The sequence below is a fragment of the Helianthus annuus genome, chromosome 10 (genome assembly GCF_002127325.2).
Source record: "Helianthus annuus cultivar XRQ/B chromosome 10, HanXRQr2.0-SUNRISE, whole genome shotgun sequence".
In the NCBI taxonomy this organism is placed as follows: Eukaryota; Viridiplantae; Streptophyta; class Magnoliopsida; order Asterales; family Asteraceae; genus Helianthus; species Helianthus annuus.
Window position 1 is genome coordinate 29,690,114 of NC_035442.2, and position 13,775 is coordinate 29,703,888.

At 36.0% G+C, this 13,775-nt stretch overlaps 1 protein-coding gene across 1 annotated transcript; it reads right to left on the minus strand.

The window, feature by feature from the left end:
• Window positions 1-1,459: 1,459 nt before the first annotated feature.
• On the minus strand, window positions 1,460-3,190 carry LOC110884343 (probable galacturonosyltransferase-like 7). The gene has a single exon (XM_022132050.2). It carries the CDS (start codon window positions 2,702-2,704, stop codon window positions 1,643-1,645), a length of 1,062 nt encoding a protein of 353 aa, XP_021987742.1. The 5' UTR covers window positions 2,705-3,190; the 3' UTR covers window positions 1,460-1,642.
• Between the last annotated feature and the right edge of the window lie 10,585 nt (window positions 3,191-13,775).

The window sequence follows — 13,775 nt, forward strand, 5'->3', positions numbered from 1 at the left end:
ACGGCTGAGATGATCGCATACGTAATGTAGGATAAGGGCTCTTATACGTTAATCTAACTCTATATATATTATGTAATTATATATTCATATATTTATTATATAAAATAATGATTATTGTATTTATTATTGGAAGTTAATTCTAAAACTCGTATGAGTTGAAAGTTGCTTCACTTTGGCCCTTTAGCTCTCAACACATACGAGTTTTATGGTTAACTTCCAATATTTCAACCCCCCCCCCCCTCAATATCCCGTATTCGTGTTTGATCAGTCTGGGCCAACATTTATATAATAATATTGTTTTATATAATAAATAGACTTGTTTAGACTCGCAAGCCTACTCAAAGTCGATATGTGAAGCGCAAGCACTTTTATTGTATAAACTCAATTTAAGCTACAACTCGGCTTGGGCTCTTTTGAGTTCAGTTTGATTCGAGTTCTTTAGGAAGTAGCTCAAGTGGCTGCCTAGTTGTAAAAAGTTCTAAAATTGTATCAAACCGATATATTGTACCGATATTTACTATTCTCGTTTCTGATATTTTCAAATTTTAGATTCCAACTTAGGTTTGGAAATACTATATGAACAATGTTTGTGGATGCAACAAGTAATTTTTGATGGATACAAACATACTAAACAAACCATCAATGCACTACACATGAGCAACCTATGCATTATAGACACGCACATTAATCTGTCTTTTTCCCTCATTAATTTAATTAGTATGATATAATAATAAGTGCATTAGGTGTAATTGAAATAAGATCAAGAGTTGCGTGTTGTTTAAATTAGAAAGTGACAGGAAGGAGACGTTGCTGGCAGCCAACACAACTGTTTTTCCAACTTTTTTTTAATGATTATGATTAGCTTAATATTAGAGAACGTTAATGTCTGTTGCCATGTCTTTATCACTTTTCTTCACTCATACGAAAATAAAAAATTTATATGTCAACTCTCACCTATCCTATGTTTATTGCGTATGTGTGCTTGTGTCAAACCAATATACTGCTAACCAATTTACATCCGAGGTTAAACAAAACACTAGCAAAATCTAGATTCGAACATGTAACCTCTGTTAAAAAGACGCTTAGCACAATATGCCAACCCTGTATCGCGTCGTACTCTAATTGTGGTCAACTGACTTTTGAGGGTTTGAAATTACTGTTAAAAAATTTCTTTAACAATGGCACTATTTTAGAACGGCGGCAAAAGTCATCACACACGCACACAAAAAACAAACAAGGCGCTAGCAAGAACAATGGCCGTTTTATTGCGTGCGTGTGCGTATCCAAGCAATACACTCTAGATTCGAACATGAAACCTATGTTTAAAAAGACGCTTAACACTACACCAACCCTGTATCGCGTATTCAACTGATGATAACACCTTAATTACTATTAGGACTTTTGGATTCACAGCAACAAAATGTATTTCAACATCACTAAAAATCGACCAAAAACAAACTAATTGAATCCCTTTTCACTTTTATTATCAGAATGCAGAAATAATGGAATAGAATACAGAACTCCAAAGACAACATAAACCTATAAACCCCAACAAAATCACAACAGTAAATGACTAAATGTAACAAACGAAGCAGATGATAATAAAAACAATGTAAATAAAAAAAATCACTAGAACAAAACATTACCGGCTATAACCATACAAATCATACGGCGCCCATAACGCATCTAACGGGCACGGTTGTCTCAAATCAAGCCGCAACCACGGCTTACCACTACCACTCCAATGCAACAAGCTCACCGGACCCGGGTGCAGGTCCCTGCAGCTCCCCTTCACATTATCCCCACCTAACCCGTGCTGGTTCCACGCATGGTCAATAGGCGCAACGTGCCCAGCAAACACCAACAGAAACGGTGGTAATGACCCGAGCTCATATATCCGCTCCGTTTTCTGCACCTCCATCCATTTCTCTATCCGTTTCGTGTACCCGAACCGCCTCCATTTCTCCACATCAATGACCATCACACCCGTGTTAAAATAACACGGTTTCCGGTTGTTAAAAATACCGGCGTGTTGCCGGTTTGACCAGAAGTTTGCTGTGAAGTATTTTGTGAAATTCGCGTGACAATATTCCGGTGCTCCGATTGTTTTTTCGGATAATTTGGTGTTCCATAGCTTTTCCACATCATCAACAACTACCAGATCTGAATCTAGATAGATCACTCGCCGGACACACGGTTCTAAAACATCCGCTAAGTAATTTCTGGCGTAATTTAGCGGCTGCTCTAACGCGTGTCTAACCGACGTTGAGATTAACGTGCGCACTCTCTCAGGATCGAAATAATACACTTTGAACTTCAATTTCGGAAAAGTTGTACGGACTAGGGTTTCCAGATTTGTTTCAGAGACTAAAAAGTGAAAGAAGATGGTTTCTGGACACGATGAGTGTTGTAATATCGAATGAACGGCTGCGATTGAGCCTCGGAGATATTCGAAATCGAGAGTGATTGCAACGTGAACTAGTGACGGATTGCATACGTCAGCGTTGCCGGTGATCTGGTTGCATCCGGCGGCGTTGTGGAATGTTGCTGCCGTACGGTAGGATGATGACCGGTGAGTGTGAGTGTAAGTGTGAGAATGAGATCTAATAGCTTCAGCTGGATGAAACGATTGGAGTGAAGGAGCGAGAACAATCATCACCATTGTTGCCGACACAAAAGCTGAGAATCTGATTATCCATTGCATCTTATTATAACCTGCTTTAGGGTTTGTTTGAGGTTGCCACAATGAATGAATAAAGTGTACCAATCAATCAATAAACCGATTGATTATTACTCTGGAATTCGTGAGCATTACCAAAGGAATCTGTACTTGAAGCTTTTAGGATTGATCAGAGGAAGATGCTGCCGTGAAAACGAAGCAATCTTCTTCTGATACATGAAAAAGGTGCAATGGTGATGACGTCACTATGCGCCGACTGGTAGAGATGACGGTGTTGTTGAACAGTGTAACGGCGTCGGTGTTGTTATGTCGCCGGCGTTAGGTTTCCGTCCAGCAATCTTCGCCGGAGCAACGAAGATGAGAATGAGGACGGAGAGAGGAGGGAGATTGGGGTTTTTTGTTTTTTTATTTTTAATTTTTTTTAATTTTGGGGTGTGGTTGTGGAGGTTGTGCGGTGACATAGTGTTATTATGTTGTTGGAATCGAGATTTGTATAGTCTTCTCTTCTCTGGGTTATTAAAAAGATATATATTTCGTTTTTCTACCGGCTAAAACTTTGCGGTTATCTCTCTCTTTTTCTATCTTTTTTATTGAGAATAAAAAAATGGTAAATTAATTGGTATGAATTTTTCAATATTTAAAGTTACAAATCTATACTATATAATAAAAGAAATCAATTGGGGGACACATGTCATTCATTGGAGCCTCTCTTAATTAATTATAGATAATTAAGATTAATTAAAAGATAACTATAAAATTAAATTTAATATAAATTTAAACAATTTATATAGAAGATAATATAAAATTTTGAAATATTTATTAGATTTCAAAATAATTATCCTGAAATCTAATGTTTTTATGGAATGGCACGTTTTCATTTTAATATTTCAATAATATTCTGATTCTAATTGTTGGTTTATTTATTATGCAGTGTTAAATTGGAAATAGATGTGCTAATAATTGTAGCTTATAATTGTTATCTTGATAGAGAAGGCAAAAGAAGCTATACCTCAATGGATGCCCTTCATTTATTTTGTTAAGGTGCGTTTTCAATTGCCCGTAAATGTTTTTTATTTGTGATTATTACTGGTGTGTTATAACTTATAAGGAATGTTTCAAATACTGGTATCCGTAATATAAATTAATATAATGTAAATGATTTATTTATTTTATTAAACTAAAGTGGTTAAGGGTAAAAACTATTTCAAAAATGTTTATAAGGGGTAAAAAAAACATTAATCAATGTTTATTGGTTCTATACTTTTATTTTCGTGTTCTACTCTCAGCTCAAATACGGTATTGAAATGTAATTTTATATATTACATAATAAAAAAATTATATCTTTAAGAACCTTCTGTATTGTACGAGTTGAATAAATTTAATTATATATATTAAATAACGAAAAAGTTACATTTTTAAGAACCTCGTGTATTGTATTGGTTGAGCACATGTAATTTTATATACCAATTAATAAAAAGTTATATCTTGTTATATCTTTATAAACCATGTGTATTATACGGATTAAATAAATCTAATTTTATATACCACATAATAAAAAAAGTTATATTTTTAAAAACCCGGTGTATTACACGAGTTGCATAAATGTAACTTTGTATAGTATAGATAAAAATATTATATCTTTAGAAACCTTATTTATTACACGGGTTGAATGCATCTAATAAAAAATTATATCTTTAAAAGAACTAACGGATATACTCGATAAATGATGGATCGGGGGATTGCGGTGATGGTTCTTTACATTTATCTCCATGTAATAAACGAGATTTTTAAATATATATTGTTTTATTAATTTGTATATATAATTTTGTTCAACCCGTTTAATATAAGAGGTTTTTCAAGACATATTTTTTTATTATTTGATGTATAAATTACATTTATTCAACCCGTGTATTACACGGGATACTAACCTAGTATCATGATAATTCTAAATATATTATTTTGTTAAGATTTTCTGGTAACTTTTATATCATGGATGATTATCTTTTTTAAATTCAAATAAGTTTTATGATATGATATTTACACAATGTAATTTTCATTAGTTAGAGAGGTAATATTATCTAAATATAGTTAGAGGTGGTATTATGTAAATGTGGATAGTATATAATCTCTCATTATTGTAAAAACCTAATTAAAATCGATAAAATTATAATTACACACACATGAAGGTGTTTTAGCATGATTTAGCTTGGTATCAGAGCTAACTGTCGTCGATGCCACCACCACATACCATACACCGTCGCCACTCAGCCACCATTACTCAGCACACTAGATTTTGTTTTTCAATCTGGATCAACGCAAATAGATCTCTACATACCAACCCCCTTGGTATTCAATGAGATTTTTAGTCTTTTCACATACCATAACTACATAGTTACAAAGCCTCCTCAACCTACTTACGTTGTTGCCTTTGTTGCCACAACAACACCTGCTCAGATTCCCCAACAACTCCAAACATTAACCAAATGGTATCCTCTCTTGGTTATCAATTTATGCAAGTTGTTTTTTTCGTAACTCAGCCACCTCAAGCCTACTATAGGGTTCACCCTCCAAGTAATCGTGGTTATACAAATCGAGGACATCGGGGTGGCTATCGTGGGTTATATAACAACAACTAAAACAATGGAAACCACAACAATTACATAAGAGGATGTCGTAGACGTGGCGATAACGGTAGTCAGTTCTTGTGGACCTTTACACAAAACATGGTTTACACGCCGACCAATGAAGGTGGCAGTGGTGTTGTACAATGTACATTGTCGTCGGTGTAATCTTTTCGCCGACCTTAGGTTTCCATCCTCCAATCTACGTCAACATCCAAAGAGATTTTCTTTAGGGTCTGCAAAAGAGAGCACCGTTAGCCTCGCCATGGAGGACCCCGGGGGAGTCCGTGATCATGCTCCGGCGTGAGAATAAGTAAACTTGCCGGAGAGGAAATGATATTCCGGCGTGATGGTGTTGCTGGAATATATGGTGTGAACTCTAAGATTCGAGAATTCAATGTAAATAAGAGAATGTTCGAAGTAAATGTCTTTTCTTGTGTGTGGGGAGAGGTTATTAAATGCTTACCTTCGACGATCATAAGGATGGCTTATATAGAGAGACAAACTTATCGGTTGGTGAAGATCTCTGTGAGATCTAACGGTCCTCTGCTTGCCAAAAGAGATCTCTGGCAGCGTCGGATATGTGTCTCCCTTTCGCCGGGGAGATGATCCTTGCAATTAATGAAGTCAGTACTAACCTCGTACATGTTCCGGCTGCAACCTTCTCTCCCCTGTTGCAACTCATTAAATGTTCTGGCATGGACTATGAGGTGATGGTCCTCCTTGTTCCCGCTATTTTCATTGTGCATGAGATCCTTGAGAAATGGGCTTTTTGGGGAGCCCAGATGAACAGCCCAGACGAGGAGCCCAAACAAGGGGCCCTCATCGACAAGTCATCTTTAGTAGATAAGGCCTAAGAATTATTAGGTTTTGGGTTTGATTCTCACAAGAGAGTTTTTCCAGATTTATTAGGTTTCCTCGTTTACAGCCTAGTAGAGATGGATATGATCGTGTGGTTCCGCTGATGGCACGATAATACTCCAGTGGTCCGTCAGGATCCAAATTTGCCGTTAATATGAAAACATGATTTTTTTTCCGATTTGGATTTTAAACCGGGATGACCAGTGTTTTACTTATATGAATTGTGGGTTAATTAGTCAAATTATTTATTTATCCATTCATATAGCTTTTTAGATTTATTTATTTACAAACCCCGAGTAGACACAAACCTCGCTTGAATGTTGACGTTTGTTTATCTCCACACTTTTTCTAGCAAAGTGATGTTGTATGATTTGTCAAATAAAAAACACAAATCTTTCTAAAGAAGATTGTGATGCGTCTAAGCATAGTTTTAGCTTGGCATGTCGCTTTTTAATACTTTAGTTGTTGAGTGTTTAAAGTCAAGATATGTATTGCTTTACCTCAATAAAAACTTTTTGCGTACGTGTTAGCCCACATATAACTAAGATCATGTGAAGAGTCAAACTAATTTACTTCCAATTAAGGGATATTAACTTATAGAAAAAAGATCAAATACAAATAAATTTAACGTACAAACTAAAGGTTTTGCTGAAAAACGCGGTGGCATTTTCGTAATTATCAAAATTACTCTACAAATGATCATGTAGAGTAATTTTGTAAAATGTTCTTGTAGGGTAATTTTAATCTTGTAGGATAATTATCAAAATTACTCTACAAGTGTATCTTGTATGGTAATATTGATCTTGTATGGTAATTATCAAAATTACTTTACAAGTGTATCAAAATTACTCTGCATCAAAATTACTCTACAGGTTTATCAAACAACATACAATTCAAAATTACTCTACAAAATCATTTGTAGAGTAATTATGATACTCTACAAAATTACCTTACAAGATCAAAATTGTCATATAAGATCATTTTTAGAGTAATTATAATACTCTACAAAATTACTCTACAAGATCAAAATTAGCTTATAAGAACATTTTGCAAAATTACTCTACAAGATCAAAATTACTCTACAGGAACATTTGTAGAGTAATTTTGATAATTACTATACGAGTAAATAATTACGAAAATGACACCGGGATTTTTTGGCTTTTTCATGCGTTTCGTACGTTTTGTACGTGAACTTAACTCTTAACTTAGGGGCCTTTGGAAATTTCTGAATGATTAAGTGTTGAACCAGTAAGAGATCTGAACCATTAAGTGCTGAACCAGTAAGAGGTCTCAACCATTAAGAGCCAGTATAATGTTTAACCGTTCAGAGGCAAATGTCTAACCAATTCAGATTAAAGGTCTTAGCCATTCAGACTTAATATAATGCTTAAGCATTCAGAGGTAAATGTCTGAATCATTTAGACATTTGCTTAGGAAACAAACAGTCTAAACTATTAAGTGCTGAACCAGTAAAAGGTTTGAACCATTAAGAGCTCCATTAAGAGGTAAACAAACATCCCCTTATATTGGAAAATATAGATCAATAACACTCGGATATCCGATACATATCGAATAAATTTTTTTCGCACAACATTCCATTAATATTATCCGATTATTGTCCTAGGAAATGTATAATAAATCCAATTTTTTAAGAGCATTCCAAGACCATTGCATCTGTGTTTTGAAAAAATAATTTGAGATATATGATATATTAAAATTTGTATAGTATATATTATTGTATAGAATTTGTAGATGAAAATGTATTATATTACTTGGGAATAATTGTTATATTTTGGTTGTATGTCACCTAAGTATTATCTTAGTGAATGCATGAATATGTAAATTATAATCGTATGTTATCAACTTGACAAACTCACCAAGTATAGTCATGAAATGAGTCATTTATCTTTTCCGGTAATCATATAAATTAATTTAATAGTTTAATAATAGTGGTCCGTTGTATCATTTTCATGTTAGAATAAGAAATAAAAATATACTCGTATAGCGTGTTTCGAAAGTAATTAAGGGCTTCTTCATAAACTAGTAATATAATTTCATTGGCCCAATATATACTGGTCCAAGCTTATTGTCTGTGGTTTGGGCCTATGCTGTTAAGCAGTAAACGTCATTAATATATTTGTACAAGCAAAGCAATTATATACTGGGTTGGTAAGAAATAATGCATAAGAACGAGGAGTAAGACCATGGGGTATAGTGGGACGGAGTTTGAGGCATGGGTTGACACGTGGAGTTCGAGCCTCCTCGCTGGTGAGTGACGTGTCCGTAGGGTATGGTGGGGCGTGGCTAGCCCGGCGTGGCTTGGCCAGGTGTATTAAAATAAAAATAAAAAAAATCTAAACATGACCAGCTATACCCTAGCCAAAAAGAGCCAGCCACATAGGATCGCTAGCATGCCCCACGCCCGGCCTTAAACTCCCGCCCAAGGGGCCACGCCCAAACCCAAACCCACCCAGGATGGTGACTTGGGCGTTTCTCTCCAACCCACGTGTAAGTCCCGTGAAACGGATCTTTCAATGATATCAAACCTAATCTTGTGAAAGTGCGGAATCCAATCACAAGATGATTCAAGAAAATCGAAAAATATGAAGAACAAGAACAATACCGAATCACCTTTAAACACTTGCACACGATTCTATTACTTGAAAAGCAAAACCGTCTGGTACAAGTGTTCACAACCAAATCGAATCCTCTAGCTCTCTCTCTAGGAATTCTGTAACAATGAAGTTCCAAGGTTCAAACCCTAAAACAAGTTGTAAACTTGTTTATATACTAACTCAAGCCCACTTCCCTACATGGGCTTCCCTTGGGCCTGCTTGGCCCACATGGCCTAAAGCTTGGCCCAAGTGACCTATAAAGGTCCACAACCTAATATAAACTAACCCGGTAAAGCCCAGTTCGTAACCATAACCCATTGTGTTAATTTGATGCGTCAGTCTAACACTTCAGGGCCTAACAATCTCCCCCTAGACTGATGCCATCAAATTGTCTTCATAACATGAATTCAGCAACGTCTTCAATGAAGTCTATGGTTGTCATAATGCTGCAGATGTTGTGGAAGTTCTTCACTTCTGAACTCTCAGCACTGGGTCTCTTTCTTCAGCTCTTATGGTTAGCTTCATATCAGGATCTCGATCAGCTTTGCTTGAAAATCTTGTCGAAAAGAATGTGAGAGGAGGATTCTCAGCAGCTCTTTTCTTCTGCAATCTTCGTCTCTCAAGCAGGTTCACGGTACTTCTTCAAATGCACTTTCATTGTCAGACGGCGTTTCGTATCCAGTTCTTCTGACTCAGGTACATCTTGTTGTTGTGCTGCTTCAGACTTCTTCAGCAACTAACAGCATCTCATTCTTCATCAACCCCTGTTCTTGATTGAAATCAAGTTCTGCACATGCTTACAAACTCATAAGCAAACATTTCTTATGCAACAGGGAGAGTACCACATGAACACTAGGTACACAAAATTTCACAATTTAAATTCTTTTAACTTTTGATGATCCGTCAAATCTTCAAGAACGGTTATATTTTTAATTTTAAGAAAAGCAAATAAGCACTCTATTTTTGGATTTTTGATTTTATAGTTTTTTTTATTTTTTTTTAATTTTAAAACTAAAAGCAAATAAAAACTCAAAATATAAACAACTACCATAAAATACAATTACAATTGCAATGGGATCAAAATTCGTTCTCAGACAGACTAAGGAACACTTTTCAGTGCGAGCCTAATCAAACTGGTCTATGCGATTGCCAATATGTTTGTCCACTTAAACTTTAACGCTCAACTTTCAATTTTTCAACTTCGTGATATGCTTAAGATAATATTATACTATTATACCCGTGTGTCCCATTCCAAGGCATACCCCCGCGATCAAGGTAAGCACAACGATTCATCGTAGCAGGTGAGTATACTGATGTCATCCTTTAAGATATCCTGACTGTGTCTAGGCCTGCATATAATCTGTTTTATCATGTTTTGATTTCTTAACAATGAACACCCAAATAAATACTAATCAAATCCTGGAAATATAAACAACACACTCTATCATGCAAGTATCTTCCCTACCACATATTTCGCAAGTCCAATCCAGATTTCTGAAATCTTAACTGGGAATAGGTTGAGAAGAGAACAGAATAGATCTTTTGCAGAGATGGTATAATATACAGATCAAATGAGTTTTTCTCAGTTTGATATAGGTTTCTTGGGTTTCTTTTGGGCACTTGAGGGCCTCTTTCAGGTGTATTAGATCTATAGCGCGACAACGTACAGCTAGGTCAGCATGTATCTGGATGCAGCAGAAGTTGTCGTTGCCTAGCACCTCCAGGTCAGCATATATTTGGATGCAGCAGAGGAGGTACACGACTTTTTCAGAGAAGATTTCAGAATCAGATCAAAATTGTGTGTATCGGGACAACATACAGACATTCAAATAGATATGAGCTAATTCCAAGTGACTTTCTTTCCTGGGGTCATGCACACATTTTAGTTCTGAACAGAAGGACAGCCAAGATATCCCCGGATGATTCAACAATATAAAGACCCGAAACCTCAGATGTTGGCTATCTATCAACGCAAGATTTAAGACCATAAAATCATACGCCGTTGGTATGTTACCCACATGGTACATAGTTCGTTATGTTTATATCACTTAGTATCTTTTATCATGTTGAGCATCAAGCCTATCGACATATCGCAGTAGATCCTAGTCTTTTCAGCTATGGCACCTTACATGTGTTAGTCAAACCCTTTAACACGAACATCTATTTCACTTCCCATATCATGCAATCTTTCTTTTTGGCTTTTTCATTTTTCTAATGTTTTTTGTATTTTTCTCATTTTCTCCCCCTAAACTCTATATATGTCTCTCTCTCCCCCTAAATTTGTGCATAAATCTTGTATTTTTGCGCAAATTTACAATTTACTAGAGAAAGGACACTTTATGTACAAAGTTATAAACTAAGAAAAAGAGAGAAAAATATTTTTGCTTAACCGTTCTGTCATCAGATTGAAGACTAATCAAATTCAAATCAAAGTACTGAATTTAAACGGTACCTTTTGCTGATCGTTTCATACTTCTCTAATCTCCTCCAAAGGAAACATATCACCTGTAAAAAAAATTTGAACTTTTTGCAACAATGAAATGTTACCCGTTTTTATCTCTGGAACAACCGCTATCAACATTCCAGAGATTGTCAACAGCTCCTCCTTGGTTGTTCCTGAAAAGTAAGGAGATTAGTAAGACATGGGTACCCAGGCCATCGTGGTCCTGAGAATTCCTGAAGCATCAAAATAAGACACTTCTTTTAAACACAAGTCCCCTTTCGTTTCAAGGATTGGAGATGTAGCTGCTTTTTGTTTTGCTCTCCAAATTTGTTTAGGCTTTTCTAGTTTCTTAGATGCCTTTGGCAAAACAGTTGGCTTATCAACCTTGTTATTTTTTGAAATTTGTGTAGGTTTCAAAGCTTGTTTTCTTTTTGCTTTAGCACCATTCCAATCCCCATCAGAAGGTTTAACCTTGGGATTCACATTCTTCATTGCCTTAGGTGATGATACCTTCATCGGCTTGGAATGGTAGTTACCCTTTGATGTAACCCTCCGATTTTGCATATAATACGGTACGTAGGGACGATGTGTGCAGTTTCTTGCAATATGACCCGCGATGCCACAGTTGTAGCAAGTATGTCTTTTCATCGGAAAGACGTTTTGAGCAGCTTGATTTGCTCCTGCAGGTCCTGAAGGACAAACCGGTCCTTTTTGTGCTGGATGCGCCTGCACATTTCTCTTAGACGAAGACGAATTTGGGTGCTTGTATGTGTTGTTTGCAGAAGTCTTGTTGCTCTGAGCACCATTCTTCGTCTTTTCTCCCTTATTGGAGCTTTCAATCACCTTGTCACGAGCCTTATGAGATCGTGATTGTCCTTGATAAGCAGATTCTGTATACCCCCGACTTTGATCTGCTCGTTTTGGCTTATTTCGCTTGTTGTGAACCGGCTCACAAACATCAGCACACGAGTGAGTGTTGTCATTTTGCTGCACTTTTGGACGATGAACACAATTTCTAGCAATGTGTCCAGGAATTCCACAGTTGAAACAAGTCTGTCGCTTCAATGTATGGAGATTCGGAGTGCTAGCAACAGTTGCTGATCTGATGGGTCTAGATGACAGAGCTTGCTTAGGTTGTTTTGCTTGTGTTCCATGTGCCTTTTCTGAGTCCTTCTGTACCTGTTGATAAGAACTAGCACAAGCATGAGATGTAGACGGATGATGAGATTCAACCTTCTCACTTTTATCATGATCATTTTGAAAAACCGGTGTTTCAACTTTATCTTTATTTTCAGAAACATTTTTCGGTGACTGTTCATTTATTTCAACTCCTTTTTCTTCTCTAATAGATTCAGATTCAGTTTCAATTTTAGAACAAGTTGAAATTTCATCAACACATGTTTTGTCAACACATGTATCATGTGAATCCGATTTAGGTTCGCTTTCATCTACAGTTTCCAATGGGGTCCCACTAGATTCAACATTAGGGACACCCAATAAGACAGATTCAGAAGAAGAATCAGGATACTCTTGATTTTCTTGAGAAGAAGTTTCAGTGGTTTCTCTGAATGTGTCCTGAGGGACCTCACCTGTAATACTGTCATCAACTGAAACATTAGAAACATTAGAATCACACACATTAGCTGAAAAACAATCATCACCACACTTATTGTTCAAATTATCAACACAAACATCATTAGTTTTGCCCAAAACAACAGGCTCACAAGACGAAACATAAGCAGAAAACGACGCAAATAAAGAACGACTAAAAGCAATGTCAGATTTAGTTGGTTCAGAATAAGGTTCAAAATAAGGTTCAGAAATATTTGAAATAACAACTGGTTCACTCCCAAGAACATCTCCACACTTTACTTCAGATACTTTATCTGCACATGAAGACGAAACGTTAGGATGAATTGAGCCTTTAGAAACGAAATTTAATGGAGTAGACTTCTGTTTCTCAACTGGTCTGTCATTTGATGATGACTTATTGTTTTTAGGACCATAAGTCATTTTACTTTCTTTCATCATCTCCTCCTCAGTCATTGGCAGATAAGTGTAATTATCATTATATGGAGGAGGAGTCTGATTATAACCCAAACCACGCCCTTTCTTTTCTTTGTACGCAAGCTGTTGATCGCACAGGTTTTTAACTAGTTTGCTGGAAGAATCAAATTTCTTGATATTAAGTTCATTAATTTGATATCTGTCTCTAATATCTTCCAGTTCCTTAGTTAAAATACATACTTTTTCCTGAGCTTCTAAGAAATGAGCTGTTTTTACACTCACATCATCTTTAAGTTTGATGATGTCTTTTCGCTGAGCTTCAATCTTTTCTTTATAAAGTTTTTCGTTTTTCGATAATGTGAAATTTTTATTTTTTATATCTTGATAATCTTGAATTAGCTCAGCATTGTTTATTCTATAAGCTTCAACCATTTCCCTACACTCAGGAGTACAGAAAACAGAAAGTGTATCTTCAACAGTCATTTCTTGAACCACAGGTTTGTGAAATATGAATGCCATGATTTCAGCGGGTGGCATACCCCATATTC

Bases quoted from the DNA above. Each gene is read 5' to 3' on its own strand.
- LOC110884343 (XM_022132050.2), bottom strand. From the start codon at position 2,704: ATGCAATGGATAATCAGATTCTCAGCTTTTGTGTCGGCAACAATGGTG.